The sequence below is a fragment of the Elephas maximus genome, chromosome 27 (genome assembly GCF_024166365.1).
Source record: "Elephas maximus indicus isolate mEleMax1 chromosome 27, mEleMax1 primary haplotype, whole genome shotgun sequence".
Taxonomy (NCBI): domain Eukaryota; kingdom Metazoa; phylum Chordata; class Mammalia; order Proboscidea; family Elephantidae; genus Elephas; species Elephas maximus.
The window spans coordinates 7013034-7038366 of record NC_064845.1 but is presented as its reverse complement, the minus strand read 5'-3'; the positions used below and the strand labels follow the sequence as shown (position 1 = coordinate 7038366).

The 25333-nt window shown below is 43.7% G+C and overlaps 1 protein-coding gene across 1 annotated transcript in view; it reads right to left on the bottom strand.

The window, feature by feature from the left end:
• The window catches only part of DYNC1LI1 (dynein cytoplasmic 1 light intermediate chain 1), a 36993-nt gene extending 27249 nt beyond the window's left edge, over positions 1-9744 (bottom strand). Inside the window, exons 1-2 of the mRNA XM_049871187.1 lie at positions 9480-9744; positions 9263-9336 (exon numbers count right to left, since the gene is read on the bottom strand). Of these exons, the coding sequence (XP_049727144.1) occupies positions 9263-9336; positions 9480-9622 (217 nt within the window). The 5' untranslated portion in view covers positions 9623-9744. The remainder of the gene's footprint in view (positions 1-9262; positions 9337-9479) is intronic.
• Positions 9745-25333: the final 15589 nt, after the last annotated feature.

The following is a 25333-nucleotide window of genomic DNA, read 5'->3' as shown; positions in this document are numbered from 1 at the left end:
CAATGACACGCTAGAAATAAAACTCCTTTATAAGACATTTAAAACATTTTGTGTTTTAAAAAGGTAACATAAAAACATGTTGCTGTTGTTGTTAGGCGCCGTGGAGTCGATTCTGACTCACAGCAACCCTGTGCACAACAGAACGAAACACTGCCCGGTCCTGCTCGATCCTCACAATTGTCGCTATGTTTCAGCCCATTGTTGCAGCCACTGTGTCGGTCCATCTCGAGGGTCCTCCTTTTCTTCGCCGACCCTCTACTTTACCCAGCATGATGTCCTTCTCCTGAAAGAGACGTCCCTCCTGAAAACATGTCCACAGTAAGTGAGACAGTCTCACCATCCTCACTTCTAAGAAGCATTCTGGCCGTACTTCTTCCAAGACAGATCAGCTCAATCCTCTGGAAGCCCACGGTATATGCAATATTCTTCACTAAAATAATAATTCAAAGGCACCAATTCTTCTCTGGTCTTCCTCATTCATTGTCCAGCTTTTGCATGCACACAAGGCAACTGAAAATACCATGGCTTGGGTCAAGCGCACCTTTACCCTCAAGGTGACACCTTTGCTTTTTTTTTTTTTTTTAACACTTTAAAGAGGTCTTTTGCAGATTTGCCCAACACAGTATGTCGTCTGATAAACGTTGATGAAATAAAAACACGAATCATGTGAAAATAAGTGGTCGAATCAAAATGCCTAGCTACACACAATACATTAATAACTGCTACCTTTTATTGCACATTTCCAGCATATGCCACTGTTACAAGTGTTTTACAAACATTCTCTCATCTAATCCTCACAATAATCCTAAAAGGTGAGCAGTATTATCTGAGAGATTATGCAGCTTGTTGAACAAAGGCCAGGATTTGGACCAAGAGCCCAGAAATGACATGACACCACTCCCTGTTGTTCCTGGAGCAGCTTCTGTATCTCCACCTAGCTTCAGATAAACGGGGATGACAACAGGTAGAGCTAAGAAGCAGTGAGTACTCTCCCTCCTCTTCCCCTGACTTTCCTCTCCTGTCGTGGAAGGCTGAAGCACTGAACTCTTCCTGCTTTGCAAGCATTTGCTCTGCATGCAGGGCTCTCATTCACATTTCTAGACCTCTGCTGGTGACGTTACAGTCCACAGCTTCATGACAAGCAGGGCAGAGGGACTTCCACTCGCCATGTCCCTTCCTCGTCCAAACAAGGAATCGACACTGTAAAGTTGACAGTTTTTATCTGGCCTTGCGCGGCGTAAACTAAGTCATCCTATTTCATCTGAACGCTCTGGCAACCAGAGATATGACGGTTCTCCACTGGAACTATTTTTACGCTCAGGTCTTCTGCACAGCCTTTGGTTCATCATCTGGAGTGCTGGGAAGGGGAGTGTTGGGTCTGCTCCCCCTTCTCAGAGCGCTTCTCAGCGGGCAAGAGCAAGGAGAGGCCGTTCAGCAGCAGCAGCAGCTGCACCCTGATGATTCTAGGTAACTGTTTATGACTACATCCCTCCAGTACGTCAAGGAGTGCCTGGACAGGGGAAAGGTGATGCCCTTTGGAGTCAGACAAACCTGACTTTCAATCCTAGCTCAGCTATGTGACCCGGGGCTGAAAATCCTCACGCTTGCCACCTAGTATCTAACATCTGGTAGAGCACCCAATAGAAGTAATATGCACCATGCGCAATTCTCCCATCTCTTCCGTGGGCCAAAGCTTCACCTCTGGTTAGCAACATTTAGCAGACACATTCCAATAAAAACTGGAATTCATTATCCTTTATCATTCCCTCACTCCCACAGACCGACTAGACATAAACTAAAAATCACTGAATTTAATTCAATAAACATTTACCAAGGCCTTGGTGGCAAAGTGGTTAAGTGCTCAGCTGCGAACTAAAAGATCAGTGGTTTGAACCCACCAGCCGCTCAGTGGGAGAAAGGTGTGGCAGTCTGCTTCCACGAAGATCTACATCCTTGGAAACCCGACGGGGTAGTTCTATCCTGTCCCGTGGGGTCACCATGAGTTGGAATCGACTCAACTGCAGTGAATTTGGTCTGGTTTTGGTATTCTACAGTCAGACTGTCTTTAAATTAAGATGCCAATTTTTAACCTACCAAAGATTAAAATGAATAATATTTAGTACTGGCAATGGTGCTAGACAAACACTACTCTTAACATACTGACGGAGAAAACAGAAAATGGTACAAATTTTCTTGAAGACTCACAATATATATTACTGTTGTCAGCAGCCGTCAGGTCAGCTCCGACTCACAGGGAGCTCCCTCAGTAGGGTTCCACTGGCTCATTTCTGGGTGTAGCTTGCTAGGCCTTTCTTCCTAGTGTGTCTTAGTCTGGAAGTTATACTGACATCTATCCACCATTGGTGACTCTGCTGGTATTTGAAATTCCAGTGGTATAGCTTCAAACATCATAGCAACACACAAGCCACCACACTATGACAAACGGACAGGGGGGAATATAGAGAAAGATTTATATGCTTTTGACCCAGTAATTCCACTTCTAAGAATTGGTCCTGAGTACTGGACAAATGGAATACAAGGTGTAAAAACAAGTGTTTCACAGTATTATCTATAACGTTAAAAAAAAAAAAAATCTGTCTACCCATGAATTACATGCCACATACACTAGTCAACCAAAAAAGGGACAAATCTACATACTGCGTTAACATACGAGGCTGTTTTTATTTAAAAAACAAACATACACACAGAAAAGGTCTGAACACAGACACTGATTGTCTCCAGGTGGCAGACTCGTGCATTATTTTCACTTATCCTCCTTCATTTCTATGTTTTTTCTCTCCCTCTCTGGCAAGAACCACATATTACTTTTATCATTTAAAACAGCGATTTCCAATTTTAAGAAGAAAGAGTTTCAGACTTAATTTCTTTCAGTCTTTTAATCTCATAAAGTATGCAAGAACCTCAGTTTAGAGGTCAGAGGCTGCAATTTGCCAATAATCCCACAGTATCCAATGGCAAGAAAAAGGCTGACTCCCAGGTCTTGGGCCTCTAGGCCAGGACTCCTTCCACCACACCTGAGACGCTCGGTCCTTTTCACCAGGTTTTAGCTACTGCAACACGTTCCCTCAGCCCGCAGTGTTCTCCTCACCTTACTTAGCAAAATTCTACTCTGATGCCATCTTTTCCACAAAATCTGATCTATGTGATTTTCATTCCTTTGGCTCTCTTCCTCACAGGAGTTTACAAGCTCCTGGAGGGCAGGGACTGGGTCTTTGTCAGCCCTGTTTTCCCCAAATGACTCAGCACAGCATTTTACGCAAAACATGGTTCTAATAAATATCTGATGAACAAATGAATAAATCTGTAAGGTCCTTCTGACAGCCACTGGCCTGATTTTACAAATAAAGAAAAGAAAGCCCAAACAAAAAAGATTAGCCCAGGGTCACTCACTCGCTAGTACAGCGTCCCATGCAGAACACGGGTCCTTTCTTGTTCCCAATTCAAGGTTCCTTTCAAAGTGCTGTTGCTGACGTTTCTTCTCATTCGGGCCTCTCGTCAGCTGAATTATCACTCTACTGAACTACATCTGTGCTACTTCTGGCTCTGTTTTCTGTTTTTGATGGGTGCATTGAGGGAAATATTACGAACTCCTCTTAACGCTTCTTAAACCCATATTCAGACTACGATACTTTAAGTAAACGCTGTCCATCATTCATCCGATGTTTATTTACTGACAGAGTAGAACTGCCCCACAGGGTTTCCAAGGAGTGGCTGGTGGACTCCAACTGCCGACCCTTTGGTTAGCAGTCAAACTCTTAACCACTGCGCCACCAGGGCCTGTTATGCGCCAAACACCATATTCCATGAACCAGAAACCTCTATTAACTGGCATCTTTGCAAAGTGATAAAAGCTGATGCCCATAATAACCTAAAGCAGGTCCACAAACTTCAGCACACAAGCCAATTCTAGGGTGTCGCCTGTTTTTGTAAATAAAGTTTTACTGAAACACCACCACGCTCATTCATTTACATATTGTCTATGGCTGTTTTGGGGCTACAAGGATAGAGCTGACTAGCTGTCACAGAGACTGCATGGCTCACAAAGCCTAAACGACTTACTACCTGGCTCTTTACAGACAAGTCTGCTGACCCCAGCCATTACAAGATACCAGGATGCCACATGACTCTGAACAGAGTCTGCATTTCTTCCCTGGCTGGAATCCAACAGCTTACATCTACAAGGAAATATTTTACACCAACTGCAATGTGTCTTCAAAAAATTTATTTTAAAATGTTTAATAACTCCCAAATTTTGGAGTCACATAAAAAAATTTATGGAACGTCAGCTCAGACAAGACTTCGGAAATCACTAAATCCAAATAGCTTAATTTACGGATAAGAAATATGAGGCTTAAATGACTTGCCAAAGGGCCAACTAACCCTGCTGCCATTGAGCCGATTCTAATTCATGGGGACCCCACATGCTACAGAGTAGAAGTGCTCCATAAGATTTTCTTTGCTATAATCTTTGTGGAAGCAGATCTCCAGGCCCTTCTTTCACAGCGCGCCTGGGGGCTGGGGGAGAGGTTGGAACCACCAACCTTCAGGTTAGTAGATGAGGACACTAAACCAAAAACCAAACCCACTGCTCTCCAGTCAATTCCAACTCACAGTGACTCTATGTAAGACAGAGTAAAGCTGCCCCATAGGGTTTCCAAGGAGTGGCTGGTGGATTCGAACTGATGACCTTTTGGTTAGCAATTGAGCTCTTAACCACTGCGCTACCAGGGCTCCATTTCCTTAATTCACAATAACCTCAATTCAGAAAGTTATACTGACGTCCTATCTATGAGACACGAACTGCACTGGGAACAGGATTACAAATATGTTTCATTAGACAATGAAATCAATTAACCTAAATCAATGAGCTTTTTTGGTACTGAAATAGATACTCTTGGGAGAACCAGATAAAATCTGTGAATAACTGTAAAGCATCCTCTTACTTTTCCTACTAAGAAAGCTTTCCTTTCCTTTAGGGAGATACTCTAGCAGTACAGGTTAAGAGGACTGGCTCTGACATCCTGTCCAAGGCAAGGTCATGGAAGCTCCACAAACACATCCAAACTCCCTGAGGGACCGAGTTACTGGGCTGAGGGCTGTGGGGACCATGGTCTCAGGGAACATCTAACTCAACTGGCATAACATAGTGTATAAAGAAAATGTTCTACATTCTACTTTAGTGGCTAGCGTCTAGGGTCTTAAAAGCTTGTGAGAGGCCACCTAAGATGCTCCACTGGTCTTACCCCATCTGGAGGAAAGGAGAATGAAGAAAACCAAAGACACAAGGGACAGATTAGTCCAAAGGACTAATGAACCACAACTACCAAAGACTCCACCAGTCCGAGTCCGGCACAACTAGATGGTGCCCAGCTACCACCACCAACTGCCCTGATAGGGATCACAATAGAGGGTCCCAGACAGAGCTAGAGAAAAATGTAGAACAAAATTCTAACTCACAGAAAAAGACCAGACTTATTGGCCTGACAGAGACTGGAGACACCCCTAGAGTACAGCCCCCGAACACCCTTCTAGCTCAGTAATGAAGTCACTCCTGAGGTTCACCTTTCAGCCAAAGATTAGACAGGTCCATAAAACAAAAAGAGGCTAAAGAGGCACAAAAGCCCAGGTGCAAGGACCAGAAGGCAAGAGGGGACAGGAAAGCTGGTAATAGGGAACCCAAGGTCGAGAAGAGGAAAGTGTTGATGTGTCGAGGGGTTGGTAACCAATGTCACAAAGCATATGTGTACTAAGTATTCAATGAGAAGCTAGATCGTTCTGAAACCTTCATCTGAAGTATAATTAAAAAAAAAAAAAAAGAGTATTGGCTCTAGAGCCTGGCTGTACAGCTTTCCATCTTGACTTTGCCTCATTCTAGCTGTGTAACCCTTGGGCAATTTACCTAACAGCTCTGTGTCCATTTCCTGATCTTTAAGGAGATAATCAGAGTATGGAAACACACCTAATCCATGTAAATGCTCTATAAATGTTAGCTATTATTTATTTATTTATTTATTTCCTTAGGAAGTTTTCTTATCAAAACACAGGAAAGTAATCAAGATATGAAGAAACTGCCCTAAAAGCAGGCATGAAGATATAATTTTAATCACTGTAGTAAAAACTCATTAAATATAAAACCAGCTGCTGTTGCCAATTCCGACTCAAGGCAACCCCATGTGTTTCGGAGAAGAAGTGTGTTTTTCATGTTAAAAGCAAACTTCACTGAAGCCCGTTCTCAAAATCTTCCAAAAGAGAGAACGATTCAACACTAATGTTATGGTCCTTCTGGGTGTCACTAGGTCAGGACCAGGGAGATTCAGTGACTGCCTGAACCACGAGGGGCCACAGTGGTGAAACCCACATTTAATTGTGCACTACAGGTGAGTACCACAGGTAAGCCCGGGCGTACCTTGCTTACTGGCTAATCCACCCCTGGGTACATCCCAGAGTTCAATAAACATTTGGATTTTCCTTTAAAAATATTAAAATTACTCATGCTCAAAGATAGCCTTGAAAAAGTTTTGTAGTAGGAAGAGCCTTGTATCTGGATTTCTCCCTTGCAGGAACTTCTGCTAAGTCAGAAAGCCACGCCGGAGGCGCAGAACACCTGGCCTTTTACAACCGTGTGATCTTGGCAGAGCTCATTGAGCAGGTCTCTAAAAGTCACTGCTATTTCACCCACAAATTGGTGCTAACATCTACTTCTCAGACTACGGAGCAGAGGGGACAGGTGAAATGGGATTTGTATGAAAATGCTTTGAGAATGGCTCTCTCTCTCACACACACACTACACACAGGTTCCTGGCTGTGACTCCGTTCTCCATTAAGGAGCAGCAAGCTAACATTAAACTGCCATTCGGGTGTGGGGTACACAGGTCTGTCTCACCATCTCTATTCTCAGTTGTTTCTGGAAATGTAAAGCCTTGTGAGAGTCTCAGGTTTGCTTTTTAAATGGGGAACTCTAAAACACAACGTCCATTATCTGCAAATAACTAATCTCAACGCATAGCACTTCGGAGGCCACCATAATTCATGAAGGACATAGTAGAGCCAAGTGTCTCCTACCTAACACCCTCAAACACATAACAAAGGCAACCACAATGTCTATCTGGACACTTCTTCCCTCCATCGGCGCTGACTGAATGTTGCCATGGTAGGTGGATGGCAAAATGTGTCTCAGAAATCTTTATTGTTATTTTAGAAAATTCAGTATTTATGTAAGCAGTATTAAAATCTGTTCCTGCTTTCTTCCCAAGCTGAAAAGGACTTTCATGAAAAATTCCAATAGCACCAAAAGAAAAATATTTTCATTTCAAGCTCATACAATTTGATATTAGATGCAATTTTATGAACTATTAAGCTCATAACAAAACAATCTCTTCGAAGTATGAGGGGCAGAGGAATCTGGGTTGTCTAAGGACATTCAGTCTCCCGACATGAGATGGTGTCAAAACCCAATGCCGTCAAGTCAATTCCGACTCATAGCGACCATGTAGGACAGAGCAGAACTGCCCCATAGGGTTCCCAAGGAGCGCCTGGTGGATTCAAACTGCCAACCTTTTGGTTAGCAGCCGTAGCTCTTAACTACTGCGCCACCAGGGTTTCCAAGCCGGAGTCAATGAAGGGTTAAAAATAATGGTTCAACACACACACCCAAAAACCATGGTGCAACATAGGGACAGTGCAAATTAGGAACAAGAAATGAACAAAACCGCCACTTATTGTTTCACTACACACAGAATCACCTAATATCAAACACACAGGAGTAGTGGAAGGAAATTTACAAAATTAAAACAATGACAGTATCTGGAAAGTCTTATTTTAAAATAAAATCCGTTTCAACGCCATCATACTGCCTTAAGTTCATTTTCATTGAGTCATGAAAAAAAAATTTTTTTTTTTTTTTTTAGTCATGAGCAGTAATTAATTGAAATTAGTAAATTAAAAACATTTTTCTGGAATCATTTTGCTTTTGGATCCTAAAACGTACCTCTACCTTATAAATATCACATATGTAGAGCAGTAATTTCATTTTTTAAAATAGAGTTCTGTTCATAAATATCTTTTAATCCAGTTGAGCCCATCACAAAAATCTATGGTGTTGTTAATCACTTTAAATACGTTATCTCATTCAGTCCTCCCCACAACCTTAAAAATTAGGCGTTATTACTTCTCGAATATCCATTTTAAAGATGAAGAAACTGAGTCTGCAGATTATGAAGCAACTTAAGATCTTAGGCTAGCAGTAATAGGACCCTGAATCAACCCAGGCTCATCTGCAATGGTTGCTTTCCATCACGTTAAAAACAAAGGTAAAAGCTAATTTTCAACCAGCTCCACATAACTTTAAAGAGTGACAAGCATCACATATTCTAGACCAGCAGCAGTTCATGAAAAGTCAGGAATTTATTTCTATGTCAACAGTCCTATTCAATGTGGGCCCCGTCAAAAAAGATTCGACTTCTTTGTCTCCTTTGTTTTTTCAGCTACATGACACAAATAGTCTTGAGACACCTGATACCTAAATTTTAAAATTTAGCCATCTTACAGGCTAAATTTCAACACCTCACATTTCAAGAATACGGAAAAAATTTCTCATGGAAATGACTGGGGAGGTAAGCCTGCAAACATGAAAACCTGGGGGAATGTTCCCCCTGCCTGTCTTCTACCCTCACCCTAGACAAGTCAGTAAAGGAACAAAACGCACAACTTGTAGGAAGCAGAGGGGACAGAGACAATCAGGAGAACTGACACCCATGCGGCTGAAGGGACTGAACTAGAGAGGTATTCTACAGCCCCTTGCAAATTCCAGAATTCCAGGTGACAGTCTACAAGGCAGCTCCGAAATGCTGAACCAAACGAGACCTTCGTCACGGCTACCGGGTCTCAATTCTAGCTTCCCCGTCAATTACACAAAGAGGCGGCTATTAAATATTAATGCATACCATTTACACCGGAGCCTTGAAAAGCGCCGCCTGCTACCAATTTGGGGGGTGAAAGAAAAACCGTCCTTGTTCTCCAGGTCACTCCGAGGCCACCAGGGTCCCCGGGGTGGGCTATGGCACCCAGTCCTTCCAGGGGAGGCTGACCGGGCACCCCGCACCCCGGGGCGGGGAGGGCGCCGGGCAGGGCAGGGGTCCCCCCGTCCCTCAGCCAGGCGACGGGCCAGGGGCGGTGGGCACGATGCACCCGGGAGCCCGCGGGGGTGGGCGCGGGCGCGGGCGCGGGGCGCGGCGGCACTCACCCAGCAGCAGCACGCTCTTCCCCGCGGGGAGCTTGGAGCGGGACCGAGTGGACACCTCGCTGAGGATGCAGGACCTGACGGGGAGCAAAGCGCACGCTGAGGCCGGGGGCCGGGGCCGCAGGACCGCCGCCCGGCGCCGAGCGAGCGGGCGGCCACGGGGTCCCGGGGCGTCCGCAGGGCCGGGAGAGCAGCGGGGCCCCGGGGAGGGTGGGGTTACCAGAGGTTCTGCCCGTCCTCGTCGTCCGCGGCCGCGCCGCCGTTGCCCGCCACCAGCTCGTTGGCCAGGGGGCCGCCCGCGTAGCTCGAGGCTGATCCCGGCGGCGGGGAGCCGAAGGAGCCGACTCGCCCCACGGCCGCCATCTTGGTCGGGAATCACCACTCCCGGCAAAGCTGAATGAGCTGGGCGGTGGCGGCGGCGGCGGCGGCGGGAACCCGGATATGGGCGCTCGGCGCACGGGAGCGGGGCCGGGCCTGCGGGGGCGGGGCCCCAGGCGGGGCCGGGGGAGCGAGCGAGGACTCACTGCGCGTGCGCCAGAGCCGGCGGGCGTGGAGGGGCTGCGCCTGCGCCGACGGCGGGGCCCCAGGCGGGGCCGGGGGAGCGAGCGAGAAGTCACTGCGCGTGCGCCAGGGCCGGCGGGCGTGGAGGGGCTGCGCCTGCGCCGACGGCGGGGCCCCAGGCGGGGCCGGGGGAGCGAGCGAGAAGTCACTGCGCGTGCGCCAGGGCCGGCGGGCGTGGAGAGGCTGCGCCTGCGCGGACGGCGGGGCGGGTGGCTGTGCCGCAGCCTGGGTTCGGCTGATCTCATCGCCGGGACGCGCTTCCCGCTGCCGCACCCGCAGCCCTGGGCTGCAGCAGGGCGCGCTGGGGTGTGTCAGGCGGCCGGAGCCCAAAACCCGGCAGCCGACGCAGAGTTCCTGCACTGTCAGGCCACGAGCAGGTCCCCCAGCTACGCCGCCGGCATCCAGGTGGAAACGGGCCGCCCCTCCTGGTACCGACGCGGTTCTGAGGCCCCATCTGGAGTGTGACAGCAGTCCAGGGTTTCTGGGCTTTCTCCTCTGCATTCTCAGGTGCCAGTGTGCCCCTCAAACCTTGGTCCCACATCAAGAGCGGGCTCCCCCAGGCCTCAAGCAGTGCGTGACCCCAACAAGAAATAATGGTCTCCGTGCTTTGAACGAGATGCTTGGTCCGCAGGACACTTGAAAAAGACTCAGCACTGAGCCATCCATCCATCTAGTCAATAAACGTTTATTCAGCGCTTACTACCAGCAGATACAGTTGGCACTGAGAATACACAGATGGAAAAGAGGCCCTAAAATGACTTCCTATAATAACTTTATCAATTAAATACATTTGAATGTCTGAACCTCGTGCCCAGAAAGGTGACAAGGCTCTATCCTAGAACACTTTGTAAGAGTAATTGCTTAAAATAGCCAGACCTCTATGTTATGGCTATTATTTCATATTTGAGAATCACTTGTTAATCTATGGACTGATCAATGCTGTTATGCTAGCGTGAAAATCCATAGCTAAAGACTGTATATTTACTGTACGTTAACATTGAAGTTATCAACACCATGGAAGCAGCAGTCAAGTAATCAAACGTTGCATTGTACTCGGCAATTCTGCTGCTAAAGACCTCTTTAAAGTGTTAAAAAGCAAAGATGTCACTTTAAGGACTAAGGTGTGCCTGACCCAGCCATGGTGTTTTCCATTACCTCATACTCATGCGAAAGCTGGATAATGAATAAGGAAGATCGAAGAAGAGTTGATGCCTTCGAATCATGGTGTGGGCAAAGAATATTGAATATACCATGGGATGCCAGGAGAGCGAACACATCTGTCTTGGGATAGTATAGCCGGAATGCTCTTTGGAAGGAAGAATGGTGAGACTTCATCTCACGTAGTTTGGACATGTTATCAGGAGGAATTCGTCCCTGAAGGACATCATGCTTGGTAAAGTAGAAGGTCAGGGAAAAAGCGGAAGACCCTCAACGAGATGGATTGACACAGTGGCTGCAACAATGGGCTCAAGTATAGCAACGATTGTGAGGATGGCACAGGACCGGGCTGTGTTTCATTCTGCTGTACGTAGGGTCGTTAGGAGTTGGAACCCACTTAACCGCACCTACCAACAACAACCTAGAAGGCTTTGGAGACTGTCAAATCCGAGTCCAAGTCCAGTTCTACCAGTTTACTGGCTATGTAACCTTAGGCAACTTAACCTCTCTGAGTCTCAGTTTCCTGATCTGTAAAAGGAGGATAAAAGGACCTAGAGTTGTTATGAAGATTAAATAGGATGATTAATGTAAAATGGTTTAGAACAGTAACTGACAAATCTTAAGTGCTTGACGCGTGTTAATTATTATTAATTTTATTTTATTTTTACTTTTCAAACTATTAATATCTGACGAACCCCTGTGATTGATGGTACCAAGGAGCTCCTGCAGCTAAAAATCATTATTTTGTGGTTTTATGTTTAATGGAGAAACCAGAGTTCTGCCTTAGAGTCCCAAGCTTCCTGTGGTGTTAAGCAGGACTGGGATTCCCAAGGGGGAATATCTGGGTCTTTAAGTCACTGCCCTAAAGGAGAGCTTGACCCCTCTGAGAGTTGATTTACTCTGTGTACTTCATTCCCCCGATCATCTTTGCTTCCTGAGAACCTTTTATTCTTAATTTCATCTATATACAGAGTTGTCAGTTCTGTGTCGTATTTGCCCAATGTTGTGGATTAAATTTTGTTCCTTCAAATATGTGTGGAAGTCCTAGCCGCCCCATACCTGTGGATGTGATCCTGTTTGGAAATAGAGTTTTTCTTTTGTTATGTCAGTGGGTCATACCAGAGTAGAATGGATCTTAAACCTAATCACTTCTGAATTATAAAAAGGGCAGCATAGACACAGACACACACACAGGAGGGCCTGACTAAAAGCAAAAGAATGCCAAGGATCGCCGGCACATGCCAGAAACTAGGAGAGAGACCCACGGAAAGACTCAACATTTCTAAGACCCTGATTTAATCTTTTAGCCTCCAGAACTGTGAGAAAATAAATTTCTGCTCTTTAAAGCCACTCACTTGTGGTATTTCTCTTACGACAGCATAAGGTAACTAAGAAATGAGACTGGGGAGTGTTTGCTTTTATAAGTGTGTCAGCCTTCTCACGTCCCTTGACTTGCAACTCAAGTTAGGGTCAAAGTGGTATTCCTTGTAGTTTTAAAATATCCCTATACAGCATTCTTCTATTAAGATGGCTTATAAGACTGGTCATTTATAAGTGCCTACTGTGTGCCAGGCACTCTGCATGTTGTGATTTGCAATCCTCGGAGGTATATAAGCTGAGATTTTTTTACTTTCCACTGTGTCAAATATTCAAGATCAAATGTTACAATAAATGTCCTGGCAACCTTAGGTACCATTATGACAAATCCCTTCTATGGAAATCTCTTTATAACAAAACTAGGGAACCTATGTGTAATAAAGATTTGCATAAAAGGAAAAAATTTGAAAGTGTCTTGGAATTTTTGTTGTGTAAATGCTGATCAGAATTGAGCCATTTCCTATACTATGATTACTTTTTCTTTCTTACCTAGCGTTTTGCTACCTCCAAGATCAGCAACTGCCTTGTTTTTCACTTGCTTAGATTTCTAGGTCTTTAATTCTAATTTGGAGTCCCTGGGTGGTGCAAAGTCATTGCCGGCGAGTCAATACCGACTCATAGCGACCCTATAGGACAGAGTAGAACTGCCCCATAGAGTTTCCAAGGAGTGCCTGGTGGGTTCGAACTGCTGACCTTTTGGTTAGCAGCCATAGCTCTTAACCAGGGTTGCTGTGAGTTGGAATTGACTCCACGGCAACGGGTTTGGGTTTTTTGGTATGGGTGGTGCAAACGATTAACACTCTCAGCTGCTACGGAAAAGTTGGCAGTTTGAGTCCACCGAGAAGTGCCTCGGAAGAAAAGCCTGGCAATCTTCTTCCAGAAAGTCAGCCATTGCAAACCCTATGGAGCACAGTTCTACTCTGACACACACGTGAGGTCGCCATGAGTTGGAACTGACCTAACATTAACTGGTTTTTAGTTCCAACTCAGCCACAAATTTTTACCCTGGCTGTGTAAAACTCCTCATCGGGTATTGTAACAATTTCATCTTCTTGACATCTCTAAGACCCTTCTGGCCTGCTCCAATCTGAATTGGTTGCTCTGTATAACTAATACACAGCAGCCTCCCTGGGACCGCCTTTAACTGTTGTTCTGAGGGTTTCTTTTGCCTCACTCCTGTATCTACTTCTTTCTCACTTCCTTATTTTAACGGAGAACTTCCTCCCATAGTTTTATAAGAAGGGTACATGGGTAAATTTTTTTTTTTTAATAGTACTTTGTTTTGGTGAGAGTTTACACAGCAAATTAGATTCCCATTTAACAATTTCTTGCCTATTGTTCGGTAACATTGGTTACATATTTCACAGTATGTCAACGTTCTCATCTTTTTCATTCTGGTTGTTCTCTTTCCATTCATCTAGCTTCCCCCTTACCTTCTCATCTTTGGTTTAGGGTAATGTTGACCGTTTGCATGGGTAAAATTTTTGAGACCTTGTATATCCAGTCAGGGCTCAGCCAGGAAACAGATGGCACACGTAAGGGGGCTCTAGATGAAAGCTTAAAAATGGGCTATTAATGAAAATGTGAGCAGGGTTAAGAGATGGGACCAGCAAAAGCAGGAAGCTTTACCACACCAGGCCTGAAGGGGCAAGAGGAAGGAGTGTTCACCAGAACCGAGAGAGAGCTCAAACTATTGGAAAGGGCTGCCCAACAAGAGGTATGGCCTTCAGTAAAGGAACACAGCACCGACTTCTCTTTTTCTGCCCCCTGGTTTCCTGCCAGTGTCTCCCATAGGCCAAACCCAAGCAGAAATCAGAGCAAAATGGAACCTGAGAAAACCAGTCCACGCAGGTTTGCCTCTCTGGGAACAACCAAACCCATTGCTGTGGAGTTGATTCTGACTCATAGCGACCCTATAGGACCAAGTAGAACTGCCCCCTAGGATTTCCAAGGGGTGGCTAGTGGATTCGAACTGCTGACCTTTCGGTTATCAGGCAAGCTCTTAACCACTATGCCACCAGAGCTCCCCCTGAAAACAAAGGATGGAGAGCGAATCTGGAGGGCCCAACAGAAAAGATCGAGCACAACTTGTATGTTTGAAAAGGCATTGAGTCAGCACTCACTTAATGACAGTTTGGCTGGATTTAAAAAAAATTCTTAGGTTGCAAATTATCTTCTCTTAGGTTTTGAAAGGCCTTGACCCCTTGTCTGCTAGCTTCTAGTGTTGCAGTTGAGAAAACCAAAGCCAGTCCGATCCCTAATCCTTTGCGTATGTGTGTCTGTGTTTTCTGCCCCCACCCCCAGAAGCCTTTAGAACTTCCATGGGTTCCCACTGACACACTTACCCCCCATTCCAGTATCTGCACCCTCATAGAGTTCTTTCCTGCTGATTACCACAGAAGAATAATCCATGCTCTTATACTAAAGCAAACTCTCCTCTTAGGCACCAGATCCCATCTTTCCTTGTCACTGGACACTGGGCACTGCTCCAACGATTCTCCCTTCCCTCTTCACATAGTCATTTTTTGGTCTTCACTGAATCATTTTCATTAACACACAAACATGTTATTAATTCTTCTATCTTAAAACAAGAAAGAGAAATTGCCTTAACCCCACTCATTCACCAGCTACTGCCCTATTTCCTCCCTTTAGTAATAAAACTTTGAAAGACCTGTCTTTATTTGCTGTCCTTCTCTTCCCCCTTGCTCTTATAACCCCGTTCAATCACGCTTTGACCTCTAGCACGCCACAGAAACGGCTTTTATCGTTGTCATCAGTGACCTCCTTTTTGTTAAACCCAATGATAAATTCTCAATCCTCATCTTTCTTGACCTATCAACAGCCTATGATATAGCTGATCTCTCCCCCCCCCTTGACATCCCTTCTTCACGTGGCTTCCAGGTCACCACATTGTCTCGGTATTTCTCATGCCTCACTGGCTGCTACTTCTCGGCATCCTTTGCAGTCCTCATCTTCCTGACACTTAATGTTGGAGTCCTCTGGAGTTCAGTCTTCTCTACCCATACTCACTCCTTGGGTGCTCTCACCCAGTCTCTTTAATACTATAAATTTCATCTATTTGATAAAAAACAAAACCAAACCCAACCTGTTATATGGATTTCGACACATAGCGACCCTATAGGACAGAGTAGAACTGCCGCATACGGTTTCCAAGGAGCACCTGGTGAATTCAAACTGCCAACATTTGGCTAGCAGGAGTAGCTCTTAACCGCTATGCCACCAGGGTTTCCATCTATATGATAAAGACTCTGAAATTTATCTCTGCAGCCCAGACATCCCTCTGGAACCAGTGGCCTTGCTGGCAGAGTGTGGGCGGTGTGGACTGTACCGGCGAACACTGTCAGAGTGGGTGACACCAAAATGACTGTCTATAAAATTTTCGGGCAGCGTTTCAGCAGAAATTTATCATTTTTTATAAAAATATTCCTGTAGTTAGTTATAACAACAAAATTTTTCTTTTGTAAGCCCAGCTTACAAGTATCTATATATCTACAAGGCTAAATCTCCGTGCTAATCTACTTTTTGAACCTTCTAAAGTGCTCTGGTTAGAGCTGTCGTTAGCTCGCAATTTCAACGACTTTTCAAATCATGGGGTTTCTTCTGCAGGTACTGCAAGCACGCGCTGTTGTTTGCTGCAGTGTTTTTATAGTTGCTGATTTTGTCAAATGTTCTGGTGTTTTAGCTACAATATTGTAGTAATTCGCATGGGGGGGGGACACCATGAGTTACCACGCTAGGTGACACCAACCCTAGAGACGCCGCTGCTTAGAGCTCCTGATTAATACACCCGACCACCTTCATTCCGATTTTCCGCCACAAAACTCTTTTGCCAATGTCCTTCCCCATCAGGTGGCAACTCCTTGTTGCTCAGGCCAAAAATCTGAGTCATTCTTGACTTCTCTATTTCTCTCACACCTCACGTAGAATTCGTTAGGAAATCTGTTTTCTCTGCCTTCAACATATCTCTGCAGTCCAACTTGTTCTCAGTCATCCACTGACAGGCCACCTTCATCTGAGCTACTGTGTCTCTTGCCTGGATTAGTATAAAAGTCTCTTCAAGGAACATGAGGAGTGATACTTTAAAAATATAAGATCAGAAGAATCCCAGCAGTCATGGTCCCCAAACCTTCTGTTGGCCCAGGACAGGAACCATTCCCGAAGACAACTCATCAGACATGGAAGGGACTGGACAATGGGTTGGAGAGAGATGCTGAGGAAGAGTGAGCTGCTTGTATCAGGTGGACACTTGAGACTGTGTTGGCATCTCCTGTCTGGAGGGGAGATGGGAGGGTAGAGAGGGTTAGAAATTGGCAAAACAGTCACAAAAGGAGAAACTGGAAGGGGGGAGCGGGCTGACTCATTTGGGGGAGAGAAAGTGGGAGTATGGAGTAAGGTGTATATAAGCTTATATGTGACAGTCTGACTTGATTTGTAAACTTTCACAATAAAAATTATTAAAAAAAAAAGTAATAAGATCATGTCCCACCTCTGCTCAAAACCCTTGAAAGAAAGGCCTGGCAATCTACTTCGACAGATCACAGCTATTGACAATCCTGTGCAGCACAATTCTACTCTGATGAGACACGTGGGGTCGCCATGAGTCGGAACTAACTACACAGCAACTGGCTTGTTTTTTTCTTTTTTTTGGTTTGTGCGTGTGTGTGTGTTTTAAGAAGAGAAAAAAAAAAAAATTAAGAGAAGGGGGTAGAAATTCTTCCCCATCTGAAAGAAGGAGCTCTCTTTTACGGTATTTTAGCCATTTTTGACATAAATTCTTCTAAAATGTTACGCACTCCCGTGTTAGTTTTTGGAGCCCTGGCAGCGCAGTGGTTAAGAGCTCAGGCTGCTAACCAAGAGGCCGGCAGTTTGAATCCACCAGCCACTCCTCAGAAGCCCTATAGGGCAGTTCTACTCTGTCCTATGGGGTTGCTATGAGTCGGAATCGACTCAGTGGGGTATGTTAGCTGTTAGGTTATGTCAATACAGATTTATTTTTCCTGAGAGGCTCTGGGCTTCCTTATGTTAATCAATAAAAGCACCCTGATGTTATATGGAGAAGTCCACACACATCTTACTGAGATCCCCCCAGGCTGTAGCCACAGATGGCTCTGGTTTTTGAGTTTGGTTTCTAATCCAAGCAGCCTCAGGGCCGGGAAGTGGGAAATGACATCCCAGCCAGAAGGAAGACAGCTCACTCCAGTTTTCTCTCTCTTGAGAGCTACGGGGCTCTCCTCTCGACTGTGTCTCCTCTCTGTCTGTCAGCTAGCATCCTCTGCTTACTTATCAGCTTCCTCAAGGCCACACTAGGGTATTCCTCTCAAAAAAAAAAAAAAGTGACCGTTTGGCACGCAGAAGATCTCTGCAGAAAACAGTTTTGACTGGGAGAGGAACCTTCCACAGGGCCGGGTCAGGGATGCAGACCACTTCATCTTTCTGCTGGGGATCCCTCCCTCTGTGCTTGGAACAAGGACAAGGCGGCCGCCACTGGAGCAGCTTCCTGTGGCACCAGCTCCCACAGGCTGCCGCCAGCCGGTTTTCACGTAAGACTTGCTTCACCCACTGAGCCTAATGCTGGCAGCCACGGCTGATATAAATGTGGACTGAAAAGCCAAACCGAAAAAAAAAAAGGAGTGAAGGAGGTGGTGAGACAATTGGAGCTTGATTGTATGAGCAACTCAAATAATAAAACACTATAGGAAAGGACTTCAGAGGTTAAATAGCCTGGTTCCCTGCATAATATACAATTTTTTTTTTTTCCTTTTTTAAACATCCCTGACACTTAAGACAAAATGGTGATACTAGGATTTGCTCAGTCCTTGCTTGCAACCTCTCCTGGCACACCCATCCAGGGATCAATTACAGGGAAAGCACTGCCCAAGGTTGCTCATATTGCTTCCCTTTTGAGTCCTGTCGATTTCATTCTAAGTACCTGCTTAGAATGAATGAAAATGGTGGATATCAAATTCACCTTTCAGTCACTAGTCTCTCTAATTGGGGCCCTGGTGGCGGCAGTGATTAAGAGCTTGGCTGGTAACCAAAAAAGGTCAGCAGTTTGAATCCACCAGGCGCTCCTTGGAAACCCCATGGGACGGTCCTACTTTGTCCTATAAGGTCGCAACGAGTCAGAATTGACTTGATGGCAACGGGTTCTGTTTGGTGGTTTGGTAGTCCTTCTAATTAAAGACCTAATCTATCTCTTACTACTTACCTGAGATTTTTATCAGGTGAGTCCTCACAGAACTTCGCATCTTAACACAAAGAAAGGGTCAGGGAAACACCAGACAGCAGAGAGCAGAAATAGACAACTTCTGTGGGGTGTTTTTTTTTCCCCTTCATAGATAACACTAGGAGGAAAAAAAAAAAAAACCAAAGTTAAATCCCTTCAACTATTCTTTTTTTAAATAAATAATTACATGTGTTTGTATGGAAGCATAGTTTAGGATTAAATTTTACAAAGAAAAAATTTTTATTCACTTTTTTTTTCATTTCATTACATATAAAGAAATGTATCAATGAAAAATCATTCCCCTTGAATATTTTTTTAAATCCCAGGATAAGGTAATCATTGCTGTTGTTGTTAAGTGCCATCAAGTGAACTGGCCCATGGAATTTTCAAGGTGTGGCTGGTGGATTCAAACTGCCAACCTTTTCTTTAGCAGCTGAGCTCTTAACCATTATGTCATGAAAATAGGGTTCTAATATATTGCTGATCTATTGCTATGTGGATACACTGGCTCTTGTTTAGAAGAGCCATGTATTGGCCATATGATCTCATGGCTCAAAATTTTGTTTTAAATCACAGGGCTCCCAACACAGAACAGGTAGGATTTTTAGAATGCTTAGTTGTTGTTGTTAAATCTATCCTTCACCATTGAAAAGAAGAAAGAAAAAGGTTCACTGAGTAATGTATTGCTAGCTGGGTATTTATCACATACATTTTTTGGTGGATCTCATTTCTTTGCGATCAAATACTCTGAAGTTCACCTCCATTACTTTTTTTAATAAGATGATTTTAATGCCACTTACTTCTTAGATTTCTAGTGTTATACTCTGCTACCTGCTTTGCTTCCTAAATAGGGAGATATTTAATGACAGATTTTATAGAATGAGATTTGCCCACATTGGGTCACAAAGGTAATTGTATCTCCTGCTTTATGGCCTTTGCGCAGAAAAAAGTGAAAACAATACGAAATCTCCTGGTATTTTTGAAAATGTGCTATCTTTTCTAGCTGCAGGTGATTTCATATTTGTAAGAATTTAGTCTAGAGCTAATTATGGTTTCTCATTGCTCTTACTAAAAGCAAGCCTAGAATTATAGTCTGTACCAGGAGTCCGTGGGTGGTAAAAATGGTTAACATGACCGGCTGCTAACCGAAAGGTTAGAAATTCGAGTCCACCCAGAGGCACCTTAGAAGAAAGGCTTGATCTACCTCTGAAAAATCAGACATCGATAACCCCGTGGAGCACAGTTCTGTTCTGCTCTGACACACATGGGGTCACCACGAGTTGCAGTCAACTTCACAGCAGCTGGTTGCTTTATGTTCTGCATCAACCGAAAAATTATGTATGTTTCTTTTTTTTTCTCACATGGGAAAGAGGATGAAAGAATTGTCCAGTGGGACATTGCTTATAAGCAGGATGAATCAATTATTTTGCACCATACAAGATAATAGAGTTGTTTACTTGAAGATATTTCAAATGATTCTAATGACTCTAAACACGTTATTACTAGAAAACACCATAAAGTTAGAGTTTCCTAGTAAAGTGAGGGTGGAATCAAGAAACAGAGTGCATTTCTAATCTTCCTTGATGAATCTCAGGATAGTTTAGGTGAGTAAACCTCATCTTGTATTTTGGTTCATCCATCAGTAAATGAAGACTAGCCAGATAACCTATTAGAGTTTTCACCCTGATATATTATTATTTGAATACACCTCCTCTAGCCTAAGAAGTATATTGGCCATATGACCTCAAAATTTTGTTTTAAATAACAGCAATATTATATTGCTGTCTGATGTTTTAGACTCTGTCCACACCATCAAACCTAAGTACTAGACCAAACGGTGTTAATGGTAACTTAAATAATACAGACAGCTAATTTGCATCATTTAAATGAAATAAAATGTATGAATTCAATCCTATGAGTGTAGTGAAGCTCATGGGGAGGGAGCAGCAGGTTACAGTCCAGGTTCCAGAATCAGACCAACCTGAGTTCAAATCTAGACTTTGCCACTTACTAGCTGTGTGACATTAAAAAAAAATTTAAACTCTGTAAGTCTCCATTTCCTCAGCTCTAATAGGACTGTGAGGTGCAACCAACTCACAAGAAAATCTAACACACAGTGAAAAAAAAACAACTCTATTAATGTTAGCAGCAGTGATTATTATTTGAGACAGGCTCACAAGATTGCTTTATAGGGCAGAGTTTTGCAATGTTTGATATGCATATGATTACTCTGCAAACCTAGTTAAAATGCAGATTCTGATTCAGTAGACCATGGATGGGGCCCAAGGTCCTGCATCTCTGTGATGGTTAAGGTCGTGCATCAACTTGGCTGGGCCATGATACTCAGTGTTTGGCAGATATGATATAGTTCGGCAGTTATGTGATGGGGTATTCAACTCTGTCATGAAATTGGCTATGAGCAGCCAATCAGTTGAAAGAGAGTCTCTTCGGGGGTGTGGCCTGCCTCTAGTATATAAGTGAATATTCAGGCCAGGCTCTCACTCTGGAACCTCCATCTAGCTTTGACCTCTAGTTCTTGGGACTTGAGCCAGTGGTCTGCCGTATTGCCTGCTGATCTTGGGATTCATCAGCTTTTGCTGCCTATGAACCGACAGCATGCCATCTGACCTGCCGATCTTGGATTTGTCAGCTCCTACAGCTATGTGGGTCAAGAGACGTCTCCATCCTGATGCCTGGCCCACGGACTTTAGACGTGACAGACTCAAGACTTCATGAGCCATTTCCTTTAGATAAATCTCTCTCTCTCTCTCTCTGGAGTCTGGTGGCACAGTGGTTAAGTGGCTGCTAACCAAAAGGTCAGCAATTTGAACCCATCAGCTGCTCCTTGGAAACCCTGTGGGACAGTTCTACTCTGTCCTATGGGGTCTCTAGGAGTCAGCATCGACGAAATGGGTATGGTTTTTTGGTTTATATACACTTCATTGGTTGTGCTTCTCTAGGGAACCCAGCCTAAGACAATCTCTAACAAGCCTTCAGTTATGCTCATACTGCTGAACCACAAACCAAGGTTATGAAGAAAAAAGAACATAGGCTTTGGTACTACCAGTTTTGGCCTGGACTCCTGGATCCATAACACGCTTGCGATATGACCTTCCTTATCTCTAAAATGAAGATAATAATATGCATTGTAATTCAATCAATTTTCATTTAATAACATAATGTAACTAGAACAGTATCTGGCATGTTGTAGTGACGTAAGGAATTTAAGTTCAGTTTTTCTGTAGGAAATGCTTATTGGTCCATCCAATACGGGGGGATGTGACAGTTTCCTGAAAGAGCTGAGAATTCTAATTTCCTTTGAAAACTTCATAGAATTTTGTTGTTATGAACTGAACCTCGACATTGGTTTAAAAGTTTGGCATTGTTAACCATCACAGTCCATCCCTTGTCAAGTTGGCACCTATAAACGTCTCCTTAAACCATGCATAATATCTACATAAAGACAATTATAAAGTAAAAAAAAAAAAAGTTTTGGCATTGCATGGCAAGCAAATCAATTTATAATTGATGCTGTGGGAACAAGCTGGAAAAATTAAGGGGTCTAGAGTCAGAGCAGGTAGGAATTCTGCAAGCGTGGGTAACCGAGAAAAAAAGTTAGCTCACCAAGTTTTTTATTTTACTTTAATTTTTTACCTTTTTATTATGCGAAATTTCATAACCCCCAACCTCTTCCCCATTTCTGAATTATTCTGAAGTAAATCCAAGACATCATATTATTTCATCCATAAATATAATGCATATCTTTAAAAAAGGACTCTTTCCTAAAAAACATAACACAATACCATTATAATAACATATTTCAAACAAAAATGCAACTTTTAAATTTAGAGTATATGTTTTAATTGCCTATGGGGCAGTTCTACTCTGTCCCATAGGATCACTATGCGTCAGAATCGACTTGACAGCAACAGGTTTGGTTTTTTTGGTTTATTCTAATTGCCATTCGGTTTTTACTATAGGTAATGAGATATATATGCTAAAGTAGAATTCAAAATACCCCAACGCTTATGAACAAAGTACACTTGCTTCCGAAGCATTGCTGTTGTCAAGGAGGGCAGAACAATCAATGTCTTATCTGCAGGGCTGACATTCTCAGCATCCTTTCTTTCGCTTCTCCAGCTGGTGCCTAATCAGTCAGCCAACTCTGGGTGTCAGTTACATCCTCAACACTGTCCTCTGCCTTCTCAGCCTTCCCCGCTTAATGGACTCTTGCTGATAGAAAGAGAGTGCTTTTAACTTCTGCCAGGAGCAGACCACTCCTGGTAAGCTGATCTGAGTTCTAAGCTCTCGCAAAGAGTTTGGAGTTCTAAGATCTCATAAAACGTTAGAGCTGGAAGCCACCTAATGCTAGATGTGACCACTTTGGGGCAGGAGTGTTAGGTGGCCAGTCTTGCCTCATGATTACTCAAAAATCCTTCAGAATAAAGTCAAATCATTACATTGTCTCAGAATAAAGTCAAATCGTTACTCTGTCCTATAGGGTCTCTATGAGTTGGAATCAACACGACGGTAATAGTTTGGTTTTGGGGTTATATACACTTCACAGGCTTTGCTTCTCTGGAGAACCCAGCCTAAGACTGGTGATAAAATTTCATCTCTTATTTTACATTTGGTTATTCTCTCTAACTTCCTTTTAAGGGCCAAATTTTCTTTTCTTTTTGAGCATTTAGAAATATACCCAATTAGAGCAGAAAGAATTAGTAACGAAGGTAAAAAGTTTTGTTTATACATGTTATTTCATTAAAATACTTCTTCAACATAAATGTATATAAACCCATTGCCATCAAGTCGATTCCAACTCATAGTGACCCTATAGGACAGAGCAGAACTGCCCATAGGGTTTCCAAGGCTGTAATTCTTTACAGAAGCAGACTGCCACATCTCTCTCTCACGGAGCGGCTCACGGGTTTGAACTGCTGACCTTTTGGGTAGCAGCTGAGCACTTAACTTCTGCACCACCAGGGCTCCTCTCTCTCACTCTCAATCTGTCACAGCTGCCCAAAAGGTCCCCAGTTCGAAACCACCAGCTGCTCCTTGAAAACCCTACAGGGCAGTTCTACTCTGTCCTATAGGGTCGCTATGAGTTAGAATCGACCATCTGGCAATGGGCTTATATATATATATATACGTACATATATATGTATATACATTCTTTTCAGTTTTCATTATACAGTATTTCAAATGAAGATAAATATCAAAAATAGTATAATATACACCTATTAATTTATTAACATACATTAATGATCTAATATACACAAAATAAAAAAAAAATAATGTAATATCACCCTGGAAAGTCTTTCCCTTTGAAAAAGTTTTAACGGAAGGCCATTCTACTCCCATCCCTTTTTCCTTAGAGATCATCTTTATCTTGTAAATAGGTGAAATTCATTCTCACACAGATGCATATCATTCATTCAATTATTTTGTGTATTTTAAGTTTTTACACGAATTATGTCAGGCTATATGAACATTTTGCTACTTGCTTTTTTCACTCAATAGAGTTCTACTCTGTCCTATAGGGTCGCTATGAGTTGGAATCGACTCGATGGCACTGGGTTTTGATTTTGGGTATTATGTTTTTAAGACTGAGCCATGTGGCTATATTAGGTGAATCTTGAATCATTCATTTCAATTGCTATATAGAATTCTGGAGCCCTGGTGGCTCAGTGGTTAAGAGCTCAGCTGGCTAACCAAAAGGTTGACAGTTCAAATCTACCAACCGCTCCTTGGAAACCCTGAAGGGCAGTTCTACTCTGTCCTATGGGGTCACTATAAGTCGGAATCAACTAGATGGCCATGGGCTTGGTTTATGGTTATATAGAATTCTACTGTGTGAATGAACCACAGTTTATTTATCTAGCCTCCTTCAGAGTGACAGGTTGTTCAATGGGACGTCTGTTAGGCTGATCCCTAGGCATCCCGTAGTTTTTGCAGCTAGGCTAAACAGCATCTTTGTAAATACAGATTCCTGTAATTATCAGTCATCATGCTATTGATGTTTTTATATTGGTCCTTTGTTTGCCAATTTTGCTGAGCTCTCTTACTCAGTCCAATAGTTTATCTATAAGTAGATTTTCTTCTAGGGGGAAGGTAATCTGGTATTGAAGCTCACTGTATTCCTTCTTTGTATTTTTTTTAATTACAATGAGGTTGAGAAATTTAGATTTATCAGAATTTGGCAAGAAAGAATGGCTGAAAATTAGAGAAAGAGATGATTTGGTAGAACTCCTCCTCTTGAGAGAAGCAGCCAGAGCTGGGGGACTTCCCACCAAAAACTTCAGATACCGAGAGGTATGAGGGCTTTTGAAAGGAGTGGACACGAACTGGTTGGGGGCCCCACGAAACGGTGGATGGCAGCATAATCTGTGCTGGCATGTCTTTAGTAAAAATAGAAAACACACGACATGCCTGGTCTCACTGATTTTATTTCAGGAACTATGAAGGAGATAAAGCCTTATATTCAGACATGATACAGGGACCAGAGAACTGAAGCAGCCTTGTGACCATTGGGGCCAGGATCCAAAAAAGCCTAAAGAAGTGGAGTCTGAAATCCTGGAAAGGGCCTGGAGCTGCCCTGGCTCAGGAAGCTGGATTCAGCCAAGCTTCCAAAACCTTTAAGGGCAGGAAAAGGAGCCATGGTGGCACAGTGGTTAAACGCTCAGCTGCTAACCCACAGGTCAGTAGTTTGAACCCTCCAGCTGCGCCACGGT